At 34.1% G+C, this 26,547-nt stretch overlaps 1 protein-coding gene across 2 annotated transcripts in view; it reads left to right on the forward strand.

Moving 5' to 3' along the window:
- Positions 1–25,573, forward strand: part of RBM41 (RNA binding motif protein 41) — a 59,430-nt gene extending 33,857 nt beyond the window's left edge. Inside the window, exons 6-8 of one of the 2 annotated variants that reach the window (XM_078065302.1) lie at positions 434–888; positions 18,562–18,709; positions 20,219–25,573. In XM_078065302.1, coding sequence (XP_077921428.1) covers positions 434–888; positions 18,562–18,709; positions 20,219–20,385 — 770 coding nt within the window. In that variant the 3' untranslated portion in view covers positions 20,386–25,573. The remainder of the gene's footprint in view (positions 1–433; positions 889–18,561; positions 18,710–20,218) is intronic. The other variant, XM_078065301.1, reaches the window with a different exon arrangement.
- Positions 25,574–26,547: the final 974 nt, after the last annotated feature.

Here is a 26,547-nt window from a genome sequence, read left to right on the forward strand (position 1 = left end):
GGTGGAAAAGAAGGGGCACTGTTTTAAAATCGAAGAGCCTTAAAAGATAAAACAGCCAAAGCCTGGTTTAGATTCTGCATTGAACAGCCAAGTGTAAAAAGATATCTCTGAGATAATCAGAGCCATTTGAATATGAACTCCGTAGTAGATGATACTAAAAGGATTATTATTAATTTTGTCAAGTGGGATAATGCCATACTAGTTACATTTTTTAATGTCTTTATCAGTTGGGTGCATGTACTTGCATGATTCTGAGAGTGAGCACCTCCTTAAATTTTGCACCTCAGGTGCCTCACTTGCTTCACCATAGTTCCAGTCTTGCCTGAGATGCACTACATTAAAATAGCTGTATACGATTGTCATTTGTCAAACTTGCCCCAGCAGAGTTTCTGTATCTGAGATCCAAGATTTAATTTTTATTTATTTGTCAAAGGTTGTGTTGGTAGGCTTTGTAGAACTTCCCTATCTCTTTGTCTTGATCTAGATGAACCCCAAAAGAAGAACAAAGGTGATCCCATGAACAACCTGGAAAGTTTTTACCAAGAGATGATAATGAAAAAACGTCTTGAAGAGTTCCAACTTATGAGAGGTGAACCCTTTGCTTCCCACTCACTGGTCTCAGCTACATCAGTGGGAGATAGTGGCACAGCTGAGAACCCGTCATTACTCCAGGACAAGGGAAAACAGGCAGCACAGGGTAAAGGTCCCAGTCTCCATGTGGCAAAAGTTATTGATAATTCACCTGAGCAGTGTTGGACTGGGCCTAAGAAGCTGACGCAGCCAATAGAATTTGTCCCAGAAGATGAGATCCAGAGAAATCGTTTGTCAGAGGAAGAGATCCGAAAAATTCCTATGTTTTCTTCATATAATCCAGGGGAGCCAAACAAGGTATAGGCCAAACCAAGAAAAAAAAACATGGGTTGTTTTCTTTTTTCTTTACCTCTACCTAAATTAATACTTTTAAATTAGCTTTGATTATACCAAAGAATCGTGACATAGGCACTGTGATTGTGTTTTTCCTTGACTTTGACTATTAATTCTCTGCGTACTATATAAGTAGCATATTTCCTATGATGTTCTTTGTGGTTTCCTAAGGTCCTAAGCTACCCTTAGAATTTTAAAGAAATCTTGATGAGACTCTAGTCCATATCTACTAGAGGTCCTGAATTGAAGGAAAAGTAACCTCCAGTTTCCTAGGCTAGTAATAAATCAAGTAATATTTGTAAGACCACCCTATCAGGTAGCCATAGTGCCTCTGCAATTAGTCAATAAATAATTGGCCACCTGGTTGTGAGTAGGGTTTACTGTTATTACATGAGTTTTTTTCTTTAGAATGCTCCACCTGGCTTTCATACGACATGACTTTAAATTGCTGATACTAAGCAGCAAAGTGAAGGTGTCTAAGTCTTGAGAAATTGACAAATATATAAGTAGAGTGGTAAACAGTCCTTGTTTTATTGAGCACATCATTATTTCACATTATTGGTATATGTTACATCCAGAATGGAAAACTTTATTGTCATGTCACTCAAAGAGGCAACACAAGCCCCTGGAGCATATACTTGGTTGTGTTTAATTTAAAAAACAAAACAAAATAATGTTAGCTTCTGGCTATCCCTGAATTTAAAAAAAATGCATTGTAGATGAGGGATATTAAAGCAGTTTCCTTTGAGTGATTGCAATTCTAATATATTCTTGCTGTTAGTTCAAGGGCAGCTTAATTAGGAAAATAATAGAGCCTTATAGATACACCTGAAGACTTCCATGTATCCCTCACCAATCCCATTTCCCTCTCTCCTCTCCAGAGGTAACTACTATCCTGAATTTGCTACTTATCATTCTGATGCATGCTTTTATATTTTTACTACATATTTATATATTAAGAAACAGCATATAGTTTTACATATTTTAAAACTAGATGATATCATACTCTATATATCCTTCTACAACTTGCTTTTTTGACTCAATATACATAATGTTTTTGAAACTTATTTTAATAATATAAGGAACTATGTAGTATTCCATTGTAGAAATATGCTATAATTTATCCATTCTCTTCATATAATCCAGGGGAGCCAAACAAGGTATAGGCCAAACCAAGAAAAGATATTTTCTTTTTATTTTTGCTATTACAGACAATTCTGCAACAAGCATTGTACATATCTCCTGCTGTATATGTACAAGAGTTTCTCTAGGACAGTTATCAAAACTTTAGGTTGGAATTAGTAGGTCACAACAAGCAATTTGTTTTAATGAAACAAAATGGAATAGAATAGAAAATATTCTAAGCAGTGATTACTGTTTCTGGAAAGAGCTTTTGGTTTGGTTTTGTGTGTGTGTGTGTGTGTGTGTGTGATTATGTATGTGGGCCAGAATGTAAAATGCATTTCTTCCTATAGATTTCAGTCAAAAATGTTGGAAAAATATTGTCCTATTGCAGTGATTCTCAAATGTTAGTATGCATCAGAATCACCTGGAAGTCTTGTTAAAAACAGATTGCTGGCCTCCACCTTCAGAATTTCTTATTCAGTAGACCTGGAGTAGGGCCTGAGAATTTGCATTTCCAATAAGTTCTCATGAGATGCTGATGCTGCTGGTCTAAGAGTGACATTTAAAGAATTACTGTTCTAGATTACATTCCTAGGAGTGGAATTACTGTGATATAGGGTATGTATATATTCAACTCCATGAGCAGGGTTTCAGAAATTTCTTTCAATCCTTGCCAAGACTCTTTAGTATTGGACTTATTATTTTTGCCAGTATAAAATGTTTAAAGGTATCTCATTGATTTAATTTGCATGTTTCTGATTTGCAATGAAGTTATGCTTGTAATCATACATTTGTTAGCCTTTCAGTAATCTTGTGTGTTTTGCCTGTTCCATTTCTTTGCCCATTATTTGATTGTTTAGTTTGTCATATTATTTACAGAAAAAAATAATTTAAATAGGCTCCACGCATCGGCATGGAGCCCAACATGGGCTTGAACTAAGGACCCTGAAATCAAGACCTGAGCTGAGATAAAGAGTCAGATGCTTAACCGTCTGAGCCACCCAGGTGCCCCAAGAAATTATTTTTAAATTCTGGATATAAACACGTGTTGCTTATTTAGCAAATGTATTTGTCCAGTGCATGGCTTATCTTTTAAACATTATTTCTGACGTCTTTTGTTAAGCAGAAGTCTTTCATTTTTTTAATTTTTTTAATTTTTTTATTTTATTATGTTAATCACCATACATTACATCATTAGTTTTTGATGTAGTGTTCCATGATTCATTGTTTGCATATAACACCCAGTGTTCCATGCAGTACGTGCCCCTTTCATTTTAATGTAATCAAGCCATCAGTATTTTATTTGATGGTTTGTGCTTTTTGAGTCATTTTAAGGAAATCTTTCCCTACAAACCAATAAGAAGTATACAAACAACCCAATAAAAATGACCAGAAGATGTGAACAGGCAATTCACAGGGCAGAAAACATGAAGAGCCAATTAACCATGAAGCCTTATTAGTGATCAAAGAAATGCTAAATATAACTACAGTGAAAAACTATTTAATACCCAGGAAGTTGGCATACCTTTAAAGGCCTGACACTGCCAAGTATTGGTGACCATACAGAGTAGTAAGAATTCTCATGTGCTGCTGGTTGAATATAAATGAAGACAGTCACTTTTATGAACATTGTGGCAATTCCTAGTAAAATAGAAGATGCTCATACACTAAAAGTCAACAGTCCCACTCCTAGGCATCTATCCTAGAGGAACTCTTACACATGCACATTAGGAGATTATAAAGATACTCACTGTAGCATTGTTTATAAACAACACACTTGTTCATTAGCAGGAGAATGGATAAAGCATGGTATATTCATAAAACAGAACACTGTACAGTATAGAAAATGAATAAAATAGAACTAAAGGTATCAACATGCATGAAACTCACAAACAATATTGAATGAAAAAAGCTACTTGTTTTCAGCTCCAATATTTAAAGTGCCTGGAAGTTGTCACTCTTGTCTTATAACAAGAAAAACAGCTGAACAAAGGAAACAGCAATGACTTTTCTTGGACCCATCAGAGAACTGAAGTCACAGAGTAAACTGCAACCCCCAAATCTGGAGAGACAGGCGATTACAGAGAATCACAGCCCAGATCTGCTTATCAGGAACAAAAAACACTGGAGCCATGAACTGGTAGGGACAAGTGGTAACCTTGACAAATTTCTGGAAGCAGAGTGTAGATTGTTTGACAAACTCTAGGGGCCTCAGTCTATGAGGGCTCTCACATTTGCATTACTTTTAACTCCAGGAATTCCACTAGGTTCTCAAGGGGAAGGGCCAAGAAAAAAATCTCCTGTTCCTGGCATGGAGAAGGGAAAAGTAATCATTTTGAAATATATACAGAGCGTCTACCTAACAAAGGGACACCCAGCAAGTGAAACAACTTTACCAAATCCTTCTCCAGCTTGCTAGAAGGGAAATTATCCAACTCCAGATGACTCTAGCCTTCCTATCTCATCTAAGAGAGAAAGAGATAAAATAAGAAAGCTGTGAAACACTTGTGAAGGTTATAGGCTGAGGACACAGGCACACTAAAAGACTTGAGACTTAATTATGAGATTACAGAATGTTTCCCTTGCCCCACACTTTCCCACCACATCAATAGGGCTTTGATACAATAACTATGGATTACAGCTGGAAGACTTGCAAGGCTCAGACTCTATTTATGGAGTTTTTAGGGAAACCTAAAAAAACAGAGGAGAAAAAACAAGGATATTAGAAGAAATTGAAACCTCTGACACCTACAGCTAGAGTAAACACTAAACACAGCCAACTCCTGGCCAGATTAACATAAAACCTTATACTAATGCCCTGTTTACCTTAGTTCCTCTTAACTTATACATCATGTCCAGCTTTCAAAAAAAAAAAAAAAATCACAAGGCATGCTAAAAGAAAAACCACACTCTGAAGAGACAAAGGAAGCATCAGAACCAAACTCAAGCTCTGTAGGTTTTGGAATTACCAGCTATATGGAATTTAAAATAATTATGATTAATATGCTAAAGAATCTATTAGAGAAAATATACAATATGCAAGAACAGATGGGTAATGTAAGCAGATAGATAGAAACTCAGAATCAGAAGGAGATACAAGAAATCAGAAACACTAAAAAGAAATGCTTTTGATACACTCATCAGTAAACTGGGAGTGGCCAAGGAAAGAATCAGTATGCTTGAAGGCATGTCAATAAAAACTTCCCAAACTGAAATGCAAAGAGAAAAATGACTGTAAAAGAATGGAAAATAATATCCAAGAACTATGAGACAATTTCAAATGCTCTAACATACATGCCATTGGAATACCAGAAGGAGAATAAAGAAAAGGAACAGAAGAAATAGTTGAAGTACGAATGGCTGAGAATTTTCCAAGATTAATGACAGACACCAGACCACAGATCCAGGATCTAGAAAGACAATACCAACAGGGTAAATACCCCCAAAATACACCTACGCATATCATGTTCAAACACAGAAAACTGAGACAAAGAGAAAATCTTGAAAACACCCAGAGAAAACACTTTACCTATAGAGGAACCATAAGAATTACATTGAATTTCTCATCAGAAACCATACAAGCAAGAGAAGAGTGTAAAGTATTGAAAGAAAGAAACCACTCACCTAGAAATTTGTATCCAGCAAAACAGTCCTTCAGAAGTGAACAAAAAATAAAGACTTTGTCAGACAAACAAAAACTGAGGGAATTTGTCAGCAGTAAATCTGCCTTGTGAGAAATATTTATTTTTCAAAAAAAGGTTTTCCAGAGAGAAGGAAAATGATATAGGTCAGAAAATTAGATCTCTTTAAAGAAGAGTATGGGAGAAAGAATACATGAAGGTAAAATAAAATCTTTTATTTTCTTATATTTAAGTGATTTAAAAGATAACTGTTCAAAGTAATAATAATATGTTAGGCAATTATAGCATATGGGTAAATGAATTTTATAAAACAGGAATGTTTTAAGGGTAGGAGGGAGGAATTATTTGGTGTATATAACTGTTATAAGTTATCTTTAGTACCTGTGAAGTGGTATAATGTTGAGAGTGGACTTAGATTAGTTGTAAATGGATATTGTAAACTCTAAGGTAACCACTAAATATTGTAAAATGAAGTATAGTTGATATGCTGAGAAGGGTGAAAATGGAATCATAAAATGATACCTATTCTCTACAATCTTTTCTACAAAATAGAAACAGAGGGAACACTTTCTAACTCATTTTATGAAACCAGTCTTAGCTTAATACCAAAACCAGATAAAATCATTGAATAAAGCAAAACTACAGACCAATATCTCTCATGATCATAAATGCAAAAATCCTAAATTTTAGGAAAATAAAAATATTTGATTAAAACATTTTGATTGAAAAATCAAAATATTAGGAAATCACATCCAACAATGTATCAAAATATTATGTACCTTGATCAGGTAGGATTTATTCTAGATGTCTATGGCTGATTCAACATTTGAAAATCAATTAATATAATCCACCACATCAACAAACTAAAGAAGAAAAATTATACCATTATTTCAGTTGATATAGAAAAGGCATTTGACAAAATCCAAAAACCATTCATAACAAAAAACTCTCATCAAACTAGGAATAGAAGGAAACTTCTTCAATTTGCTAAAGAATATCTACAAAACCCTACAGCTAACATTGTACTTAATGGTGAGAAACTGGGTGCTTTCCCCTTTGATCAGGAATAAGGCAGGGATGTACCCACCTCCCTACTTCTTTTCAGTATTGTACTGGAAATGCTAGCTAGTGCAGTAAAATAAGAAAGAAAAAGCACACAGATTGAGAAGGAGAAAATAAAATTGTCTTTTTTCACAGATGACATGTATGTCCATGTAGAAAATCCCAAAGAATCAACAACAACAATGTGAAATAACTACTGGAACTAATAAGTGGAATATAGCAAGGTTGGAGAATACAAGGTTTATATACAAAAGCCAAATGCTTTTCTTTCTACCAAGAAATGAACAATTGAAATTTAAAACCCAATACTGTTTTATAAAAGCATCACAAAAAGTAAAATACTTAGGTATAAATCTATCAAAATATGTACAGGATCTATACACAGAAAACTATAAAACTCTGCTGAAAAATTAAAGAAGATCATAAATAAATGCAGAGATAGCCTATGTTCATGGATTGGAAGACCTAATATTGTTAAGATGTCAGTTCTTCCCCAAATTGATATGTAGATTCCACACAATCCCAGTAAAATCCTGGCAAGCTATTTTGTGGATATAGACCAACTGATTATAAGTTTATATGGAAAAACAAAAGACCCAGAATATCCAACACAATACTGAAGAAGAATAAAGTTGGAGTACTGATACTACCCAACTTTAAGATTTACTATAATCAAGAAGGGTGGTGTTGGTTAAAAAAAAAAAAGACACATAGATCAATGGAGCAGAATAGAGACTCCAGAAATAGACTCCAGAAATGGAACAGAATAGAGACTCCAGAAATAAGCTCACACAAATATAATGAACTAATCTTTGACAAGGGAACAAAGGCAATTCAATGAAGGAAAGATAGGCTTTTCAGGAAATTGTGCTAAATAACTAACTGGTTATCCACATGCAAGATAGGAATCTAAACACAGATCTTACGTTCTCAGATAAAGAAGATGTGGTATATATCTACAATGGAATATTATGCAGCCATCAAAAAATGAAATCTTGCCATTTGCAATGACATGGATGGAACTAGAGGGTATTATGCTAAATGAAATAAGTCAATCAGAGAAAGACAAGTATCATGTGATCTCACTGATACGAGGAATTTGAGAAACAAGACAGGGTCATAAGGGAAGGGAGGGAAAAATGAAACAAGATGAAACCAGAGAAGGAGACAAACCATAAGAGACTCTGAATCTCAGGAAACAAACTGAGGGTTGCTGGAGTGGAGGGGGTGGGAGGGTTGGGGTGGCTGGGTGATGGACATTGGCGAGGGTATGTACTATGGTGAGCACTGTGAATTGTGTAAGACTGATGAATCACACACCTGTACCCCCGAAACAAATAATACATTATATGTTAATTAAAAAATTAACTCAAAATAGATCATAGATCTAAATGTAAAACACAATACTATAACACTTCTAGAAGAAAATAGAAAATCTAAATGACCTTGTATTTGGTGATACATTTATAGATACAACACCAAAAGCATGATTTGTGAAAGAAAAAAATTGAAGAATCAGACTGTTAAATTTATAAACTTCTGCTATGTGAAAGACACTTTTAAGAAAATTAAAAGACAAGCCATAGACTAGAAAAAAAATTTGCAAAACATGTCTAATAAAGGACTTGTATCCAAAATATACAAAGTCCTCCTAAAACTCAACAGTAGTAAAACAAACAACCCAATTAAAAAATGGGCAAAATATAAGAACAGACACCTCAAAAAGGAAGTTATGTACATGTCAAATAAGCATATGAAAAGGAGCTCATCATCATTTGTGATCAGGGAATTACAAAATAAAACAACAGTTGGGCGCCTGGGTGGCTCAGTTGGTTAGGTGACTGCCTTCGGCTCAGGTCATGATCCTGGAGTCCCGGGATCGAGTCCCACATCGGGCTCCCTGCTCAGCGGGGAGTCTGCTTCTCCCTCTGACCCTTACCCCTCTCATGCTCTCTCTCTCTATCTCATTCTCTCTCTCAAATAAATAAATTTAAAAAAAAAAAACAACAACAGTGAGATGCCATTACACACCTATGAGAATGGCTAAAATTCACAATAAAACTGGCAATACCAAATGCTATTGAGGATGCTGAGCAACAGGAACTCATTCACTGCTGTTGAGAATCCAAAATAGTACAACTTCTTTGAAGTCAGTTTGGCAGTCTCACAAAGCTAAACATTGTTTTGCCATATAATCCAGAAGTTACACTTTTAGTTATTTGCCCAATTTATTTGAAAACCGATATTTATACAAAAACCAGCATGTGAATGTTTATAATAGTTTTACTCATAATTGCCAAAAACTGGAAGCAATCAGGATGTCCTTCAATAGATGAATGGGTACATTCACCTGTGCTGCATCTATACAGAGGAATATAATTCATCAGTTAAGAGAAATGATCTGGCAAGCTACAGAAAGACATACAGGAACTATAAGTATATTAATAAGTGAAAACCAGTATGAAAAGACTACATATTGTGTAATTCCAATTATATGACATTCCAGAAAACACAAAAACATAGATATAGTAAATAATCAATGGTTGCCAGGAGTTAAGGGGGTTGGGAAAGAGGAATAGGTGAAGCACAGGGGATTTTTAAGGTAGCAAACTTATCCTATATGATAATGTAATGGTGGATGCAAGATCCACATTTGTCAAAACCCATAAAACTGTACAGCATAAAGAGTGACCCTTAATTACACAAATATTAAAAAATCATTTGAGAAGTGGGGGAACTCCAGGAAAGAATGCAGACTATGACAAGAGAATCTGTTACAAATATGTGAAGCAACCTCAGTGAAGGTATGGGGGGTGAAAGGTACTGACTTAAGTATCTTTGGAAATATGTGGAGTCTAGAAGACTAAAAACAGAACTGCACATAATCACTGTTCACTGTACCCTAGTTAATAAGGTTTTGTCTCATGGGGGTACTGGTTAGCAATCCTGATACTGATATATATGTATAATGAGATGGAGCAATTAAGTAAATGGATGGCAGATGGTGGGAGCCAGGTTTCTCACTGGTGGAATTTACAGATAAGCAAAAGAAAGAAGCTAGAATGATCCATTTAATGGTTTAGAGTTAGAGACATCAGTATAAAATCATGTTTAACTTAACATAGTTATAAAGAGTTACATATAAAATATTTATAGATATGTATATCTATTATACTAACACAGGTTAGTATAAACATATAAACATAATTTTTTTCTCTGTCAGCTGAGAGGATCTAAATGAAGTGATACTCCAGTAGCAACAAGCATGTTCAGCACCCAAATCTTAGTTTGTAATACCATTCTCTAATGAAAGAACCAAGGGGGAACCTGGGTGGCTCAGTTGGTTAAGCACCCAACTCAATTTCGGCCCAGGTCATGATCTCGGGGTCATGAGATTGAGCCCTGCATCAGGCTCTGTGCTGAGCATGGAGCCTGCTTAGAATTCTCTCTCTCCCTCTCCTTCTGTCCCTGTCCCCGCCCACCCCCCCACCCCGGCTCGCACTCTCTGTATAAAAAAAAAAAAAAAGTAACCAGGGCTCCTTAGAGAAATTACTGATTCTAGTACTGGGGCAGGAAATATACAAGATGAAACTTGAGCATTTTGTAGTGACAGAAAGTAGAAAAGTGCTGGAAATACCAACATAAAAACATTGTTGGGTATATGTCAAAGGAGCACAGGAGCCAACTGAGTTTCCAGTGACCAAAACTGGAACAATTTGTGCAACAAACTTAGGTAAATTAATATTGGATTATAACGTAAAGTATAGAATAAATAGCTATGACTCCATACTGATAATGAAATGATTGAGTAAACCTAATAACTGGGGGAGAGAAGGCAAATAACCCACACAGAAGAATTCTAAATAATTTCTATAGATGCTCCATCTCAAACTAGGGGAGCATAACTTCCACTCCTTAGTTATGAGCTCTTGAGTGACTTTCAAACAGTACAGTATGGAAAGGCAGGAAAAAAGAGTAATATTGCAGTGTAGAAAGCTAACAAACACTGCCTCAGCTAGGTAATCAAGGCCAGCATCAACAGTCATTAATCATGTCAATAGCATGCATGTTTGATATGATGTGATCAAAACTGCATTTTCCTCTCTGGTCTTCCTTCTCATAATCCGTAACCCCAGTCTAACCATGAGGAAAACAACAACAACAACAAAATTCTAGTAATGGGCCATCCTACAAAATACCTGACCAGTACTCCTCAAAACTGTCAAGATTTTTAAAAAACAAGGGAAGTCTGAGAAACTGCCACAACCAAAGAGGAACCTAAAGACACATGAAAACTAAATGTACTGTGGTACTCTGGATGGAATCCTGGAACAGAAAATGGATGTTAGGGAAAAACTAAGGAAATCTAAATAAAGTATGGACTTTGGTTAATAATAAGGTATCACTATTCATTCACTGATTTTAACAAATGCCCCATAGTAATGTAAGATGTTAATAATAGGGGAAACTGGGTGTGGAGTACACGGGAACTCTTTGTACTATCTTCTCAGTTTTTCTGTAAATCTAAAACTATTCTAAAAAAATAGTCTCCTTTTTAAACATTTAAAACAGATACCTGCAGAAGAGTGCATACAATATAATACTATTTATATAAAGTTCAAAACATACAAAATAATGCTGTATATTGCAGAAGGATGCCAGGAAGTTTCATCTTGTATTATCACTTGGAGTATCTGTTTTTCTGTTTCATAGAAATGTTTATCTTGTTTTTGAGCCTAGCTGTATCTTTGTGCATACCTTTATATATATGAATATATATGTGTGTTGTTGATAAATACATACATATATACCCATGTATATGGATGTGTGTGTGGTGTGTGTGTGTGTGTGTGTGTGTGTGTGTGTTTGGAGTAGAGAAGATGCATCCAAGCAAGAAGTGACCAAGCCACCTCGACCAGAAGTTGTCTTGATTTTTTAAAAGTGTTCATATCAAAGCGAACGATCTTAGTATGGATCTTTCCTACTTGGTGAGAAACTTGTAGTATGTTCCACATACTCCTTTCTACAGTTATTTAATTTGACGATGCTTTTATGTTAAGTATTTCAGAGCCAAAACTCTAGATCACTTGAATTTACTTAAGTGAACCATATGTCAGTTAATCTGTGCCTTTGCCTTTAAGATACAAGTATAGTTAAATGCTAAATATGTGAAATCTAGCTCCTAAATTCTTTGAGACATAGAGTCTCCTGCTTATCATTGTGTTTAATATATTTATTCATGTTTCAGTGGTTAACTTATTTAAGTGGGCTCTATTTTCTGGCTCTTTGCTTGTGCTGCTTCTGTCTGAATTCTTCTAAAGTTCCATTAAACTATAAAGGATATAATTTATTCCAGCTAACATATAGAGATTTTTTTTCCTCCATCTTTTTTTTTTTTTTTTTTTTTCAGGATAATATTTTATTTTATTTTTTTTTTTAATTTTTTTATTGTTATGTTAATCCCCATACATTACATCATTAGTTTTAGATATAGTGTTCCATGATTCCCTCCATCTTTTTTTATAGTAGTAAAACACGTAACTTGAGATCTACCCTCTTAACAAAATCTTAAGTATACATTACAATATTGTTAACTGCAGGCACAGTGTTGTATAGCAGATCTCTAGAACTTTTTCATCCTGCATGACTGAACTTTATAAACATTGAACAGCAGCTTCCCATTTCCCTCTTCCCCTCAGCCCCTGACAACCACCATTTTTTTTTGCTTCAATGAGTTTGACTACTGCAGATACCACATATAAGTGAAATTACGTAGTATTTGTCCTTCTGTGACTGGCTTATTTCACTTAGCATAGTGCACTCAAGATTCACTCATGTTGTACCATATGACCAGATTTCCTTCCTTTTTCTGGCTGAATAATATTCCACTGTATGTGTGTATACCACATCTTCTTTATCCATTCATCCATGATGGATGTTTCCACCTCTTGGCTATTGTGAACAGTGTTGCAACAAACGTATTAAAATATTCTGATTTTAATTCTTTTGGATAAATATCTGGAAGTGGGATTGCTGGACCATATAGTAGTTCTATTTTTAATTTTTTGCAGGACCTTTATACTGTTCTCCATAGCAGCTGTACATTTTACATTCTCCCAACAGTGTGCAAGAATTCCAATTTGTCTACATCCTTATCAACTTATTTCCTACATGTATTCTTTGGGAAAATGTCTATTTAGGTCTTTTGCCCATTTTTAAAAATTGAGTTGTCTTTTTGCTGTTGGGTTGTAAGAGTTCCTTATATATTTTGGATATTAACCTCTAGTAAGATATATGGTTTCTAAATATTTTCTGCCATTCTGTAGGTTGCCTTTTCACTTTGCTAATTGTTTCCTTTGCTGTACACAAGTGTTTCAGTTGATATAGTCCCACTTTATTTTTGCTTTTGCTGCCTGTGCTTCTGATGTAATATTCAAGAAATCATTGCCAAGGCAATGTCATGAAGCTTTTCTCCTACCTATGTTTTGTTCTGGGAGTTTTAGAGCTTCAGGTTTTATGTTTAAGACTTTAATAACATTTTGAGTTGATTTTTGTATGTGATATAAAATAAGAGTCCAATTTTATTATTTTGCATGTGGATACCAACTTTTCCCAACACCATTTGTTGAAGGAACTATCTTTTCCCCATTGTGTTTCTTGCCTCTCTGTTGATCAGTTGACTGTATATGTGTGGGTTTATTTCTGGGTTCTAGTCTGTTCCATTGGTCTATATAACTGTCTTTATGGTAGTTTACTGTTTTGATTACTATAGATTTGTAATATGTTTTGAAATTAAGAAGTGTGAGGTCTCCAGTATTGTTATTTTTCAAGATTTCTTTGGCTATTTGGGGTCTCTTGTGGTTCCGTATGAATTTTAGGATTTTTTTTCTATCCCTATAAAAATACTATTGGGATTTTGATAGGAATTGAATTAAATCTGTAGATCACTTTAGGTAGTGTGTAAATTTTAACAGTATTGTCTTCCAGTCCATGAATATGGGACAATTTTGCGTTTATTTGCATCTTTAATTTCTTTGAGCAATGTTTTGTGGTCTTCAGTGTACAAGTCCTTAACTTCCTTGGTTAATTTTTTTTAATTGAAGTATGATTGACATATAAAAAGCTGTACATATTTTTTGTTTGGTTGGGTTTTTTAGTATCAGTTTTTTTAAAGAATTTATTTATTTATTTGAGAGACACAGAGATAGCAACAGAGAGCATGAGTGGGGAGGAAAGGGAGAAGCAGGGTCCCTGCTGAGAAGGGAGCCCAATGCGGGGCTTGATTCCAGGACCCTGGGATCATGACCTGAGCCAAAGGCAGACACTTAACCAACTGAGCCACCCAGGTGCCTCAATTTTTTATTTACATTCTAGTTAGTTAACATATAGTGAAATGTTGGTTTCAAGAGTAGAATTTAGTGATTCATCACTTACATATAATACTCAGTAAAGCTGTATATATTTAATGTATGCACCTTGATGAGTTTGAAAATAAGTGTACACCGTTAAACCATCACCATATACAATGCCCTAAACTTAACCATCACCTCTAGAAATTTCCTCCGTCCTTTTTCTTTTGATAATAACATTCAACATAAGATCTAGCATCTTAATAAATTTTAAATATCTAATACAGTATTGAGAACTGTATGCACTATGCTGTACAGTAGATGTATAGGACTTATTCATCTTGCATAAGTGAAACTGTATACACTTTGATGAACATCTCCCCAGTTACCCTTCCTCCCAGCCTCCTGGTAAACATGATTCTACTCTGCTTTTATGAGTTTGACTGTGTTAGATGCCTGATATAAATTCCCATTTGGTATTCTACAAATTCTCATGTGGTATTTGTTCTTCTGTGTTTGGTTTATTTCACTTAGCATAGTGTCTTCCAAGTTTTTGTTGTAGCAAATGGCAAGATTTTCTTCTTTTTTAAGGCCAAATAATATTCCATTGTATTTATACACATTTTCTTTATCCATTCATCTGTCAGTGGACATTTAGGTTGTTTCCATGTCTTTGCTATTGTAAATAATGCTGCAATGAACAAGGGAATACACATATTTCTTCCAGATCCCAATTCCAGTTCTTCTGGATATATACCCAGAAGTGGGATTGCTGGATTGTATTTTAGCTCTATTTTTAATTTTTTGAGGAACCTCCATACTGCGTTCCATAGTGGGTGCACCCATTTACATTCGCACTAACAGCATACAAGGTTCAGAATTTCTCCGTATCCTCACCAACACTTATTTTTGTTGTTGTTGTTGTTAATAGCCATCCTAACAGGTGTGAAGTGATATTTCATTGAGGTTTTGATTTGCATTTTCCTGATGATTAGTGATATTGAGCATCTTTTTATATACCTGTTGACCATTTGTATGCCTTTTTTGTAGAAATGACTATTCAGGTCTTTTACGCATTTTTAAAATTGGGTTATTTGAGGTTTTTTTTTTTTATTACTGCACTTTAGGAGCCCCTTATATATTTTAGATATTAATCCTTTATCAGATATATGATCTGCAAATATTTTTTCCTATTCTGTGTATTGCCTTTTCACTTTGCTGATTTTTTTTTTTTGCTCCTAATTTTTGTATGTGTCCTACAACTTGACTGAATTTATTAGTTTTACCTGTGTTAAAACAATTAATTGTGGAGTCTTTAGGGTTTTCTACACATAATATCTTGTCATATACAAACAGATAATTTTACTTCTTCCTTTCCCATTTGGGTACCTTTTACTTCTTTATTCTTGTCTAATTTCTCTGGCCAGGAGAACTAGGTTGAATAGAAGTGACAAGAGTGGGCATCCTGGCCTTGTTCCTGATCTTAGGGGGAAAGCTTTCCAGTTTTTCACTGTTGAGCATGACATTAGCTGTGGGCCTTTCATATTTGGCCTATATTATGTTGAAATAAATTCCTTCTATTCCTAGTTTCTTAAGCATTTTTATCATGAAAGGGTGTTGGATTTTGTCAAGTGCTTTGTCTGCATCTATTAAGATGACCATGTGATTTTTATCTTTTATTCTGTTAATGTGGTATATCACATTGATTTTTGTATGTGGAACCATCCTTGCATCTCAGAGATAATTCAGTTGGTCATGGTATATGATCCTTTTAATGTGCTTCTATATTCATTTTACTACTTTTCTGTTGAGAATTTTTGCATCTATATTCATCAGGGATATTGGCCTGTAGTTTTCTTATAATGTCATTTTTTTTCTTTTGGTATCAGGGTAATGCTGGCCTCCTAAAATTAGTTTGGGAATGTTCCCTCCTCTTCAGTTTTTTGGAAGAGTTTGAGAAGGATTGGCAGTAATTCTTTAAATGTTTGGTAGAATTCACCCATGAACCCATCTGGTCCTGGGCTTTTCTTTGCTGGGAGGTGTTTGATTACTAATTCAATCTCATTACTAGTTCTAAATCTCCTTAGGTTTTCTATTTCTTCATGATTTAGTCTTGGTAGTTGTATGTTTCTAAGAATTTATCCTTCTCTTCTAGGTTTTCCAATTTTTTGGCATATAGTTGCTCATAGTAGTCTCTTGTAATCCTTTTTATTTCTGTGGCATTAGTTGTAACAGCTCCTCATTTATTTCTGATTTTATTTGAGACTTCTCTCTTTTTTCTCAGTTGAGCTAAAGGTAGTCAGATTTGTTGATCTTTTTTTTTTTAAAAAAAAATCGCTCTTAGTTTTTTTTTTCCCTAATCTCTTTTGTTTATTTCTGCTTTAATCTTTCTTTCTTTCCTTCTACTAACTTTGGGCTTAGTTTGATCCTTTGTCTAGTTCCTTAAGTTGTAGAGTTGTTTGTTTGAGATCTTTTTCTCTTCTCTTCTCTTTTCTTTTATTTTTTGAGTAGTCTCCAATGCCCAAGGTGGGGCTTGAACTCAAGACCCTGAGATCAAGAGTTGCATGCTTGACCGACTGAGCTAGCCAGGTACCGCTGAGATCTTCTTTTTTAATGTATGCATTTATGACTATAAAATTCCCTCTTAGTACTATTCTTGCTGCATCCCATAAATGTTGTTATGTTGTCATTTCATTTTCATTTGTCTTAAGATATTTTCTAATTTCCCTTCTTATTTCTTCTTTGACCCATTGGTTGTTCAAGAGTATGATGTTTAATTTCCACATATTTGTGAATTTTCTAGTTTTCCTTCTGCTATTGGAAGTGAGGTATTGAAAGGTCCTAGTTATTACTGTGTTGCTATCTGTTTCTCCTTTCAGTTCTCTCAATGTTTGCTTCATATATTTAGGTGCTCTGATGTTGGGTGCATATATATTTATAGTTGTTATATCTTCTTGGTGAATTGACCCTTTTGTCATTATATAATGTCCATTTTTGTCTCTTGTGACAGTTTTTACTTAAAGTCTATTTTGTCTGATAAAAGCATGGCCACCCCTGCTTTCTTTTGGTTATCATTTGCATGGAATATCTTTCTCTGTCCTTTCATTTTCAGCTTATATGTGGCCTTAAAATATAAAGTGAGTTTCTTGTAGAGAGTTATAGTTGGAACTTGTTTTTTTATTCATTCAGCCACTCTGTCTTTGGTTAGAGAGTTTAACATACTACTTACTCGTAGAGTAATTATTGATAGGGAAGGACTTACTATTGCCATTTATTATTTCTTTTCTGTCTTGTAGCTCATTTGTCCCTCTTTTCCTCTCTTGAAGTTTTCCTTTGTGTTTCATTGATTTTTTGTAGTGATGTGCTTTTTTCCTTTCTTATTTTTTGTTTATCTTATATAGGTATTTTCTTTAGGGTTACAATGGGGCTTCCTTAAAACATCTTATAGTTATAAAAATCTATTTTAAGCTGGTAAGAACTTAAATTTAATTGCATTTGAGGGCTCTTTGTTGTTTTCTTGAATGTTCTTTTTTTTATAGCATCCCATTCCTAATAGAATATTGTCTCATTCCTCAGAGTATTAGTGATGATTTTTTGAAGTTTTCTTCACCCTGCATGGTCTGTTTTTTGTTTTTGTTTTTTTCCATTTGCTTTCATTTCTGTTTGTTCTGTTCTTTCTTTGACATTAGAGGCTTTCCTCAGATGCCTGGTAATCTGTGCCCATACTTATGAGTAGGGGCCAAAAAGCAGACGAGCGGCCCTTGTTGACTTTTAGCTTCATTTTAAAGTCATCTGGTTGGTCCATTTGTTGGAGAAATTCCCAATGCCAAACCAGTATTTTTTTTTATCTTTTCTCTAGGGGCTAATCATATTTAGTGTGCATTATTTCTCTTAATCTCCTTGTGTTCAGATATAGTATTTACACCCTCATCTGTGTCTGGCATTTCCCATATTCAGAAAGTGAACTACCACTATTCACCGGGATTGGGATTGGCCTTTACCTGGTAGCTAATTTTAGGGGAAGATATTTAAGATCTAGTTGGTTTTTAAACAACTTTCAACCTACCCACCTTATCTTAACCTTATCCCTTTACATTCATTCTCAGAGGTACCTGAAGCTATCAGTTCCTAAACTGTTTGAGGATTCTTAGGTGTATACTGGGTTGGTTCCTGGCTTTCCCCACTGCAGGTTTAAGATTCACCTTTCTCGAGTACACTTACCTAATTATTTTCCAGCTTCCAGAATATTGCTGCTATTGCCTCCTTTCCTTGTTCTTTCTTATCTTGTGGGTTTGTGGGTTTTTTTAAGTCCCTATAGTTTTAGAGAGTTTTCTGGAGGGAGTGAAATTAGATGCATGTATTCAGTCTGCCATCTTTATCTGAAACTAATTCTAACCAAAGTGAAATAGTTGCCTTACCTTCCTCATGTGATATTTCTGTTGATCCTCGGTTTATATTAGGTGTTATACCTGAAGAACCTTAGCCCTCGGGTGACCGAAAGAGATCTTGTCTCATTGTTCGCTCGGTTCCAGGAGAAAAAAGGACCACCAATTCAATTCCGAATGATGACTGGACGAATGAGGGGGCAGGCTTTTATCACCTTTCCCAGTAAGTAGCTTCTTCTGGATAATCAGTTGTAGCATCAGTTCACTGGAGATTATTTATACCCTCTCTAATTTAAATCTAGCCCTTTGATTTCTCCATAGTACATAAGAAGCATGTGCTTGAACAAGCGCATGGGAAGAAGGAAAGAGAAGTAAGGAAACTATGTTTTCAGTATTTCTCTATCCTCCCTTCTGTGCTTCCTCTCCTCCATTGACAATACTTGACTGACCGCCTTATCCCATTGTCCTCAGTTTTCCCCAATCTTGGCACTTCCTTCTCTCTATCAAAATGTACCTTTTCCCTTTGCTGATGACAGTATTTCAAGTTATAATTATATTACTTATTAATATATTGGTATTCTGGTCAGAATACTTGTACTTGCCTTATGCCCTATTCCTTTGGGACTAAGAGACTATAAGTTAACATGCTAATTCACTAGTAATTCATAATTAGTGAATGATGTTAAATTCTTTTAACAGTTGTTTCTATCTTAATACATGACTTCAGTATCCTAATTAAAAGAGAACAATGATATAGGAATTTCATTTTCTATAACAGACCAGACTGTCTTTTGGTGGTAGCTGGGTAGGAGCTACACCTTTCATTATCCCTAAACTATCATTACTTATAGCCTAGTAGTCTATGTTTAGACAAGTACTTTTACATGTAAGCAGTACCAAAACTCCCTTCCACTTTTTTCATACATTCTTATGCCATCTTTCCTATCATGTTAAAGGTTTGTGGATCCTCTATACTAGTGGTTTTTATATAATAAAAAGATTTTATAAACGAAGTACTTTAAAGTGAACAGCTGTTTTACTAATAACAGTAGTATACAATTTGAAAATCTGTAGTATATACATATGTGAGACATAAATTGGTTTAGTCTAAAGACAGTGCTTGTCTACCTGTGATTTCACAGACTCTGCGCAATAATTCCACTTCCAAATTTCCCACATCCAGGCTCTGAGGCCCATAAATGGAAAACTCCTGCTATACACTGTATACTCCCATACCTCAAGCATCCATATGCCTACAGGAATTCTCAAACTTATTTATCTCAATGAGGGCTCCCACTCTCCCATCAAAAGAAAAAAGTAACAGTGTCCTCAGTACCATGATAACATCTTTTATTCATGTCATCCAATTTGAAAATTATTTCATTATCACAATACCTGTAATCTGTTATCTAAGATAGAGGTTCATATATTATTAGTTATAGCTTAGCTTTCTTTGGCACACTGTCTATATTCTTGTTTCTTTAACCTTATCTTTGAATTAGGAGACACTCTAAACATCCATTTTAAGTTTTTATTGTCATTATTCTTAGCCATTAGTTTAATCTTGCTGAGTTGTACGAATTTGAGATTATGGAAAAGGTAATAAAATTAAATAACTATATAGCCTTATAGCCTATATTTAACTCCAAGGCAAAACAACATAAACTAGACTTGGAATAGAATTGAATTATTAAGCCCAATGTAAGTTGATGTTTTTTTCTTTCTCTTTTAGATAAGGAGATAGCAAGGCAAGCATTATATCTAGTAAATGGATATAAACTACGTGGGAAAATACTGGTGATAGAATTTGGAAAGAACAAAAAGCAACGGTCAGACCTCCAGGCCACTTCTCTCATATCATCTGCTCCAGATAACACAGCAGAAATCAGTGGTAGCTAAAAGATATATAGATGGTGAGTCCCAGGAGGTCTTCCCTGCATCAGAATCTTGGATCTAGAATTTGTGTATAGATAGCAATTTGTTTGGATTTGAAGAAGAGAAACTAACTGAGGGAGAGAAAAACTAAGATAATCCCTCTCAGTTTCAGAATGAATTGGTAGAAAACATATTTTATAATCAAAGACAATATAGGACAGACATCTGCCAAGTATGAAGCATAGGGTACAAAGAGTATCATTTTCTCAGGATAAATTACAAATGATTATTTCTAAGGATTTTTTAAGATCTTTATAATTTATCTGGGGTCTTCAATATTTGTCTGTAAAGATAACATTCTTTCCAAGATTGCCTCCTATATGCAGAACTAAAACACTAATTAAATGTTGAAATACTTATTTACTAGAGCTCATTTATCCCTAATTATATCCACCTAGTAAATAAATGACCACTCCAGGCCTAAACATCAACAAATGCTGTTGAATGAGAACTATCAGCAGTGACAATATGTATTTTCATAAGTCAGTCCACATATTTAATGAATGCTTCCCCATAAAGTTATCAGTGTCTTCAAAAAGCTATATATTTTTCTAATGAAAGCATTTAGGTCAAAATATTGATGTTCTCATAGTCATTTAAGCTAGCTACCATTGAGTAATCACTGAATTCAAAGCAATAAACATTAAATGACTATCTAATATATATTATATATTAGGTATATGAATTTTAGAAGAGGAACATACTAGCAAACAATACAAAAGGAGGGTGGGAAGAAAGCATTCTCTAGAAGAGAGCCACCCATTCCCAAATCCCTCGGTTTGTTTGTAGTTGCTCGAGAATAAAAAGAAAATACATGGATGAAGTAGTACAAACTTTGGAATCAGACCTGTGTTTGAACTTAACAGCCACACTTATCACTTCGTGACCTTGGCAAGTCACTTAATCTGAGCCTCAGTTTTTCTCATCTATAAAATGAGGATAATAATACTACTTACCTCATTGGGTTGTAAGTATTAAATGAGATGATATTATTTTGGCTGAAGAACAGGAAGGAAGAAAATGAAGAAGGTTGAACAGAGAGTAGGACCATTAAGCACTCCAACATACTTGTAATGAGAGGACCAGAAAAAGAGAAGAGAAAGAAGCAGAAAAAATATTCCAATAAATAATGGATGTCAATGTCCCACATCCAAGAATTTCAACAAATGCCGAGTGGGATAAAGAAGAAATCCACAGACACATCATAATAAAAATGCTAAAACTCAAAGACAGAGAAACTCTTGAAAGTAACAGGAGAAAAATGAAGCATCATTTACAAGAGAACCCCAATCAGATTAACAGCTGACTTCCCATCAGACACAATGGAGGTGGCAGTGGAATAACATATTCAAAGTGCTCAAAGAAAACAACTGTCAGTATAGAATCCTATATCCAATAAAGCTGTGTTTTAAAAAATGAAGATAAAATGTAAGTCTTCCCACATAATCATAAACTGTTGTTGCTGGCAGACCTGACTTACAGGAAACATTAAAGGAAGTTCTTCAGGCAGAAAGCAGTGACCTCAGATAATAATTTAAATCTACACATATAGGAAAGTAGCACAGGTAAAAGTAATTGCATAATAAGAAGAGACAGTCTAAATGCATTTTTCTTCTCTTAATTGATTTAAAAAGTAATTTTATAAAGCAATATGTACATAGTTGCATTGTTGGGTTTATAACATATAAAAATGCAGTATATTTGCCAATAATAGGACATAGGAGGTGGGTGGAGGCAAAGCTGTATTGGACTATAGAAATGACTCCAGATGGTAACTCAAATCTACAGGAACAAGTGAAGAAAACAAGAAGTGGGAAATAAGAAAGTTAATATAAAAAAGCATCAAATATTTATTTGCTCTTCTTTCTTCTCTGAGCTTCTTTAAAACACATAAAATTATACCAAGTAATAATTATAACAGTGTATTGTTGGGTTAATAATGTGTAGAAATAATATGTGTAACAATAATAGTACAAAAAAGTGGGGGAAGAAATAGGTTTATATGGGAATAAGTTGTTTATATAATTGGAATTAAGTTTGTATTTATCTGAAGCCAATTCAGTTAAGATTTGTATGGTAAACCCTAGAGCAACCACTACGAAACTAACTGAAAATATATAGTGAAAATATTATTAAAGAAATTTAAATTTTTCATTAGAAAATATTCAGTGCAAAAGGATGAAGAGAAACAAAGACAAACTCCAGAGATATATAGGAAACAAACAGTAAAATGGCAGTCTTAAGTCCACCTATATTAATAATAACAATAAATATGAATGGATTAAACCAATCAAAGACAGAGAGTGTCAGACTGGGAAAAACAAGCAAGATTCACCTCTATGCTATTTGTTGGAGTCACACTTTATTTTTAAAGACACAAGCAGATTGAAGGTAAAAGGATAGAAAAAAATAGCGGTCAAATGGCAACTGTAAGAAAGCTGGAGTGGCTATACTAATATCAGATAATAGACTTTAAAACAAAAAATGTCATTAGACATAAAGAGTGACATCTTATAATGATAAGAGAATCAACCCATCAGAAAGATAGAGCAAAATTATATATGCATCTAACAGCAGAGCACCAAAATACATGAATCAAAAACTGAATTAAATGAAGGGAAAAATCCACAAGTCTACAATAAGAGTTGGGGTATTCAGTATCCCATTTTCATTGATAGAACAATTAGATAATAAACAAGGAAATAGAAGACTTGAACAGTGCCATAATGAACTAGACCTTAAAGTGATCTATAAAACACTTTACCCAGCACGAATGGAATGCATATTCTTCTTAAGGGCACATGAAATATTTCCAGAATAGATCATATCATAGACCATGAAACAAACCTCAGTAAATTTAAGTGGACTGAAATCATGCAAGGTATGTTTTCTGACTCCTTGGAATAGAGTTAGAAATCAATAACATAAAGTTGAAGGACTCATAAACATGAATTAGACACACTTTTAAATGACCGATGGGTCAAATAAAAAATCACAAGGGAAATTAGGAAGTCCTTTGAGATGAATGAAAATGAAGACATGACATACCAAAATGTGGGATGCACCAAAAGCAATGCTTGGAGAAAAATTTATAAATACTAATGCTTATATTTAACAAGAAGAAAGATCACATATAAATAACCTCATTTTATGCCTAAGACACTGGGAAAAGAGGAGCAAACTAAACTTAGAGTAAGCAGAAGGAAGAAAATAAAAAAGATTAGATAAATAAATGACAGGGAATACAAAAAGAGTAGAGAATGTCAATGAAACTAATAGTTGGTTCTATAAAAAAAGATCAACAAAAGTGACAAACCTTTTGTTAGATTGACCAGGGAAAAAAGAAGACTCAAATTACTAGAATCAGAAGTGAAGGAGGCAACATTACTACCAACCTTCTAGAAATAAAAAGTATTATGAAGGAGCCCTATGAACAATTATATAACAATAAATTAGATAACTTAGATGAAATGGAAAATTTCCTAGAAACCGACAAACTACTGGAACCAATGGAAAACAAAATCTGAAAATGTCTATAACAAGTAAAGAGGTTAATTAATAACTCTTAAAAATACCCACAAGAAAAAGCCTAGCCTCGAATGGCTTCTCAGATAAATTCTAGCAAACATTAAAGAAGAATTAATACAAATTCTTTGCATACTCTTCCAAAAAGTAGAAGGAACCCTTCTAATATATGCTACAAACATGGAAGAACCCTGAAAACATGCTAAATGAAAGAAGCCAGTCATAAAAGACTATATAATTATGTAATTCCATTTATATGAAGTGTCTAGAATTGGTAAATATATAGAGACAGTGGATTAGTGGTTGCTCAGGGCTGGGGGTGATAGCTGGATTGTATGAGGTTTCTTTAGAGGTTGATTAAAATGTTCTAAAATTGACTGTGGTGAAAATTGTACAACTCTATGAATATACTATAAATAATGAATTGTGTACCTTAAATAGGTGAATTGTATTTTTATGAATTATATCTCAGAGTCACCAAAAAAAGAAATTGGATACAACCCAACTGTCCATCAATAGGAAAATGAATAAATAAATCATGACACATTCATTTAGTGAAATACTATACATCCATTAAAATAATGGCGTATTATCTGTGAATACATTCTGATCTGTATGATGTACAGAATTTTGTATTAATTTAAAAAGCAAGAAATGGTATAATGTGAATGCATTTTGTAAACAAAAGCATTTGTATATGTATGATACATGTGTATATAGGTATTTCTGAATAAATTTAGGAAAAAGCTGGGAAATATATATACCAAATTGTAAACCTTTTAGAAGTAGGATTAGATAGACTGAAAGGGGACTTTTGCTTTATAAAATTTTTAAAGTGGTGTGATTTGGGGCGATTTTTACTTTTTTCAGTTTTTTTTAATTAGAAAAAATTTTTTTAATACTCTACAAATGATTTGGCTTCCAGAATATTTGTCAGGCCTGCTCTGAGGATATCATCTAACTGTACTCAGGACAAACTCCCATTCCTTTGATATAGTGCTCAATTAGGATTAACTCTCCAATTTTAAATATAGTGTGAGGGGAAGAAGTAAGTTATCCTGGTATAACCTCTTGCACATGTTACCCAGGGACATACTTCTAAGCTGGACTTTTCAGAAGAAACTTAGTCCTGTTGAGTGGAAAATCTCACTTCTGCCCTTTGCTAGACCTGCAGATCACTAACAACAGAGGAAAATAAAAATGGAGGATGTCCCTCAACTGGTGCATAAACAAACTGTAGTATATCCATACAATAGAATCCTACTCAGCAATAAAAACTATGATGAACTGTGATACATGCAACAACTTGGATGAATCTCAAATGCATTTTGCTAAATAAAAGAAGCCAAACTCAAAAGGCTACTTACAGTTTGATTCCATTTATATGATATTCTGGAAAAGGCAAAACTATAGGAACAGAGAACAAATCAGTGGATGTCAGGGGTTAAAAATGGCAGACTGATTACAAAATGGTAGCACAAGGAATTTGTTTTAATAATGGAAAGTTTCTGTGTCTTGATTATAGTTACTTGAGTGTATGCATTTGTCAAAACTAGAATTATATGCCAGAAAGGATGAATTTTACTATATGTGAATTTTTAATAAATGTAATTTTTAATGGAGAGAAGTCATAAAGTATTGTTCCTATTCTGTGGTCTTTTAATTACATGGAAGACTTAAAGCCACTTAGCTACTATTCCTTATTTTCTGCACACAGGTCAGCAGAAATCATCAGTTAAAAACATCTACATATACGTACACACACAAACCCACCATAAAAAAGTCAAAAGACAAACTAGAAAATAATTTGCCATGCACAAGGAGCTAATTTCCTTAATATACAATATATATAATTTTCTTAATATACAAAAGTCAATAATGCAAGAAAAATATGGGTAAAAAAGAAAATTTATAGAAACAAATATAAATGACTAATAAACTAAGATAAATATTCAGAGTAGTAATAAAAATTAGGACAATGAGCTCTCTTTTTAAAAAAAATTTAGATTTATAGGAAAGTTACAAAAATAGCAAGAGTTACCATATATCCTTCACCCAGCCTCTTTTAATATTAACACCTTATATAACCATAGTATAATTATCAAAAACAGGAAAATAATATTACTACAGTACTATTAACTAACTCACAGACCTTATTTGATTTTTTCCACTTGTGCCACTAATGTCTTTTTATGATCCAGGTGCAAATCCAGTATCCCACATTGCATTTATTATTGTAGTTATTTTGTAGAATGTCCCTAATTAGGGTTTGTCTCATGATTTCCTATGATTAGACTGAGATTATATGTGTTTGTTAAGAATACCAGAGAAGTGATGTGCCCCCCCCTTTTTTATAGTTTCAGAGGTAGAATTTAGTGTTCATCAGTTGCATTAACACGCAGTGCTCATTACATCAACTGCCCTCCTTAATGCCCATCACCCAATTACCTCATCCCCCAGCCCACCTCCCCCCTCCAGCAAACCTCAGTTTGTTTCCTAGAGTTCAGCATCTCTTATGGTTTGCCTCCCTCTCAATTTTCATCTTATTTTTCCTTCCCTTCCCCTATGTTCATCTGTTTTGTTTCTTAAATTCCACATATG

This window comes from Halichoerus grypus, chromosome X (genome assembly GCF_964656455.1).
Source record: "Halichoerus grypus chromosome X, mHalGry1.hap1.1, whole genome shotgun sequence".
Classification (NCBI taxonomy): Eukaryota; Metazoa; Chordata; class Mammalia; order Carnivora; family Phocidae; genus Halichoerus; species Halichoerus grypus.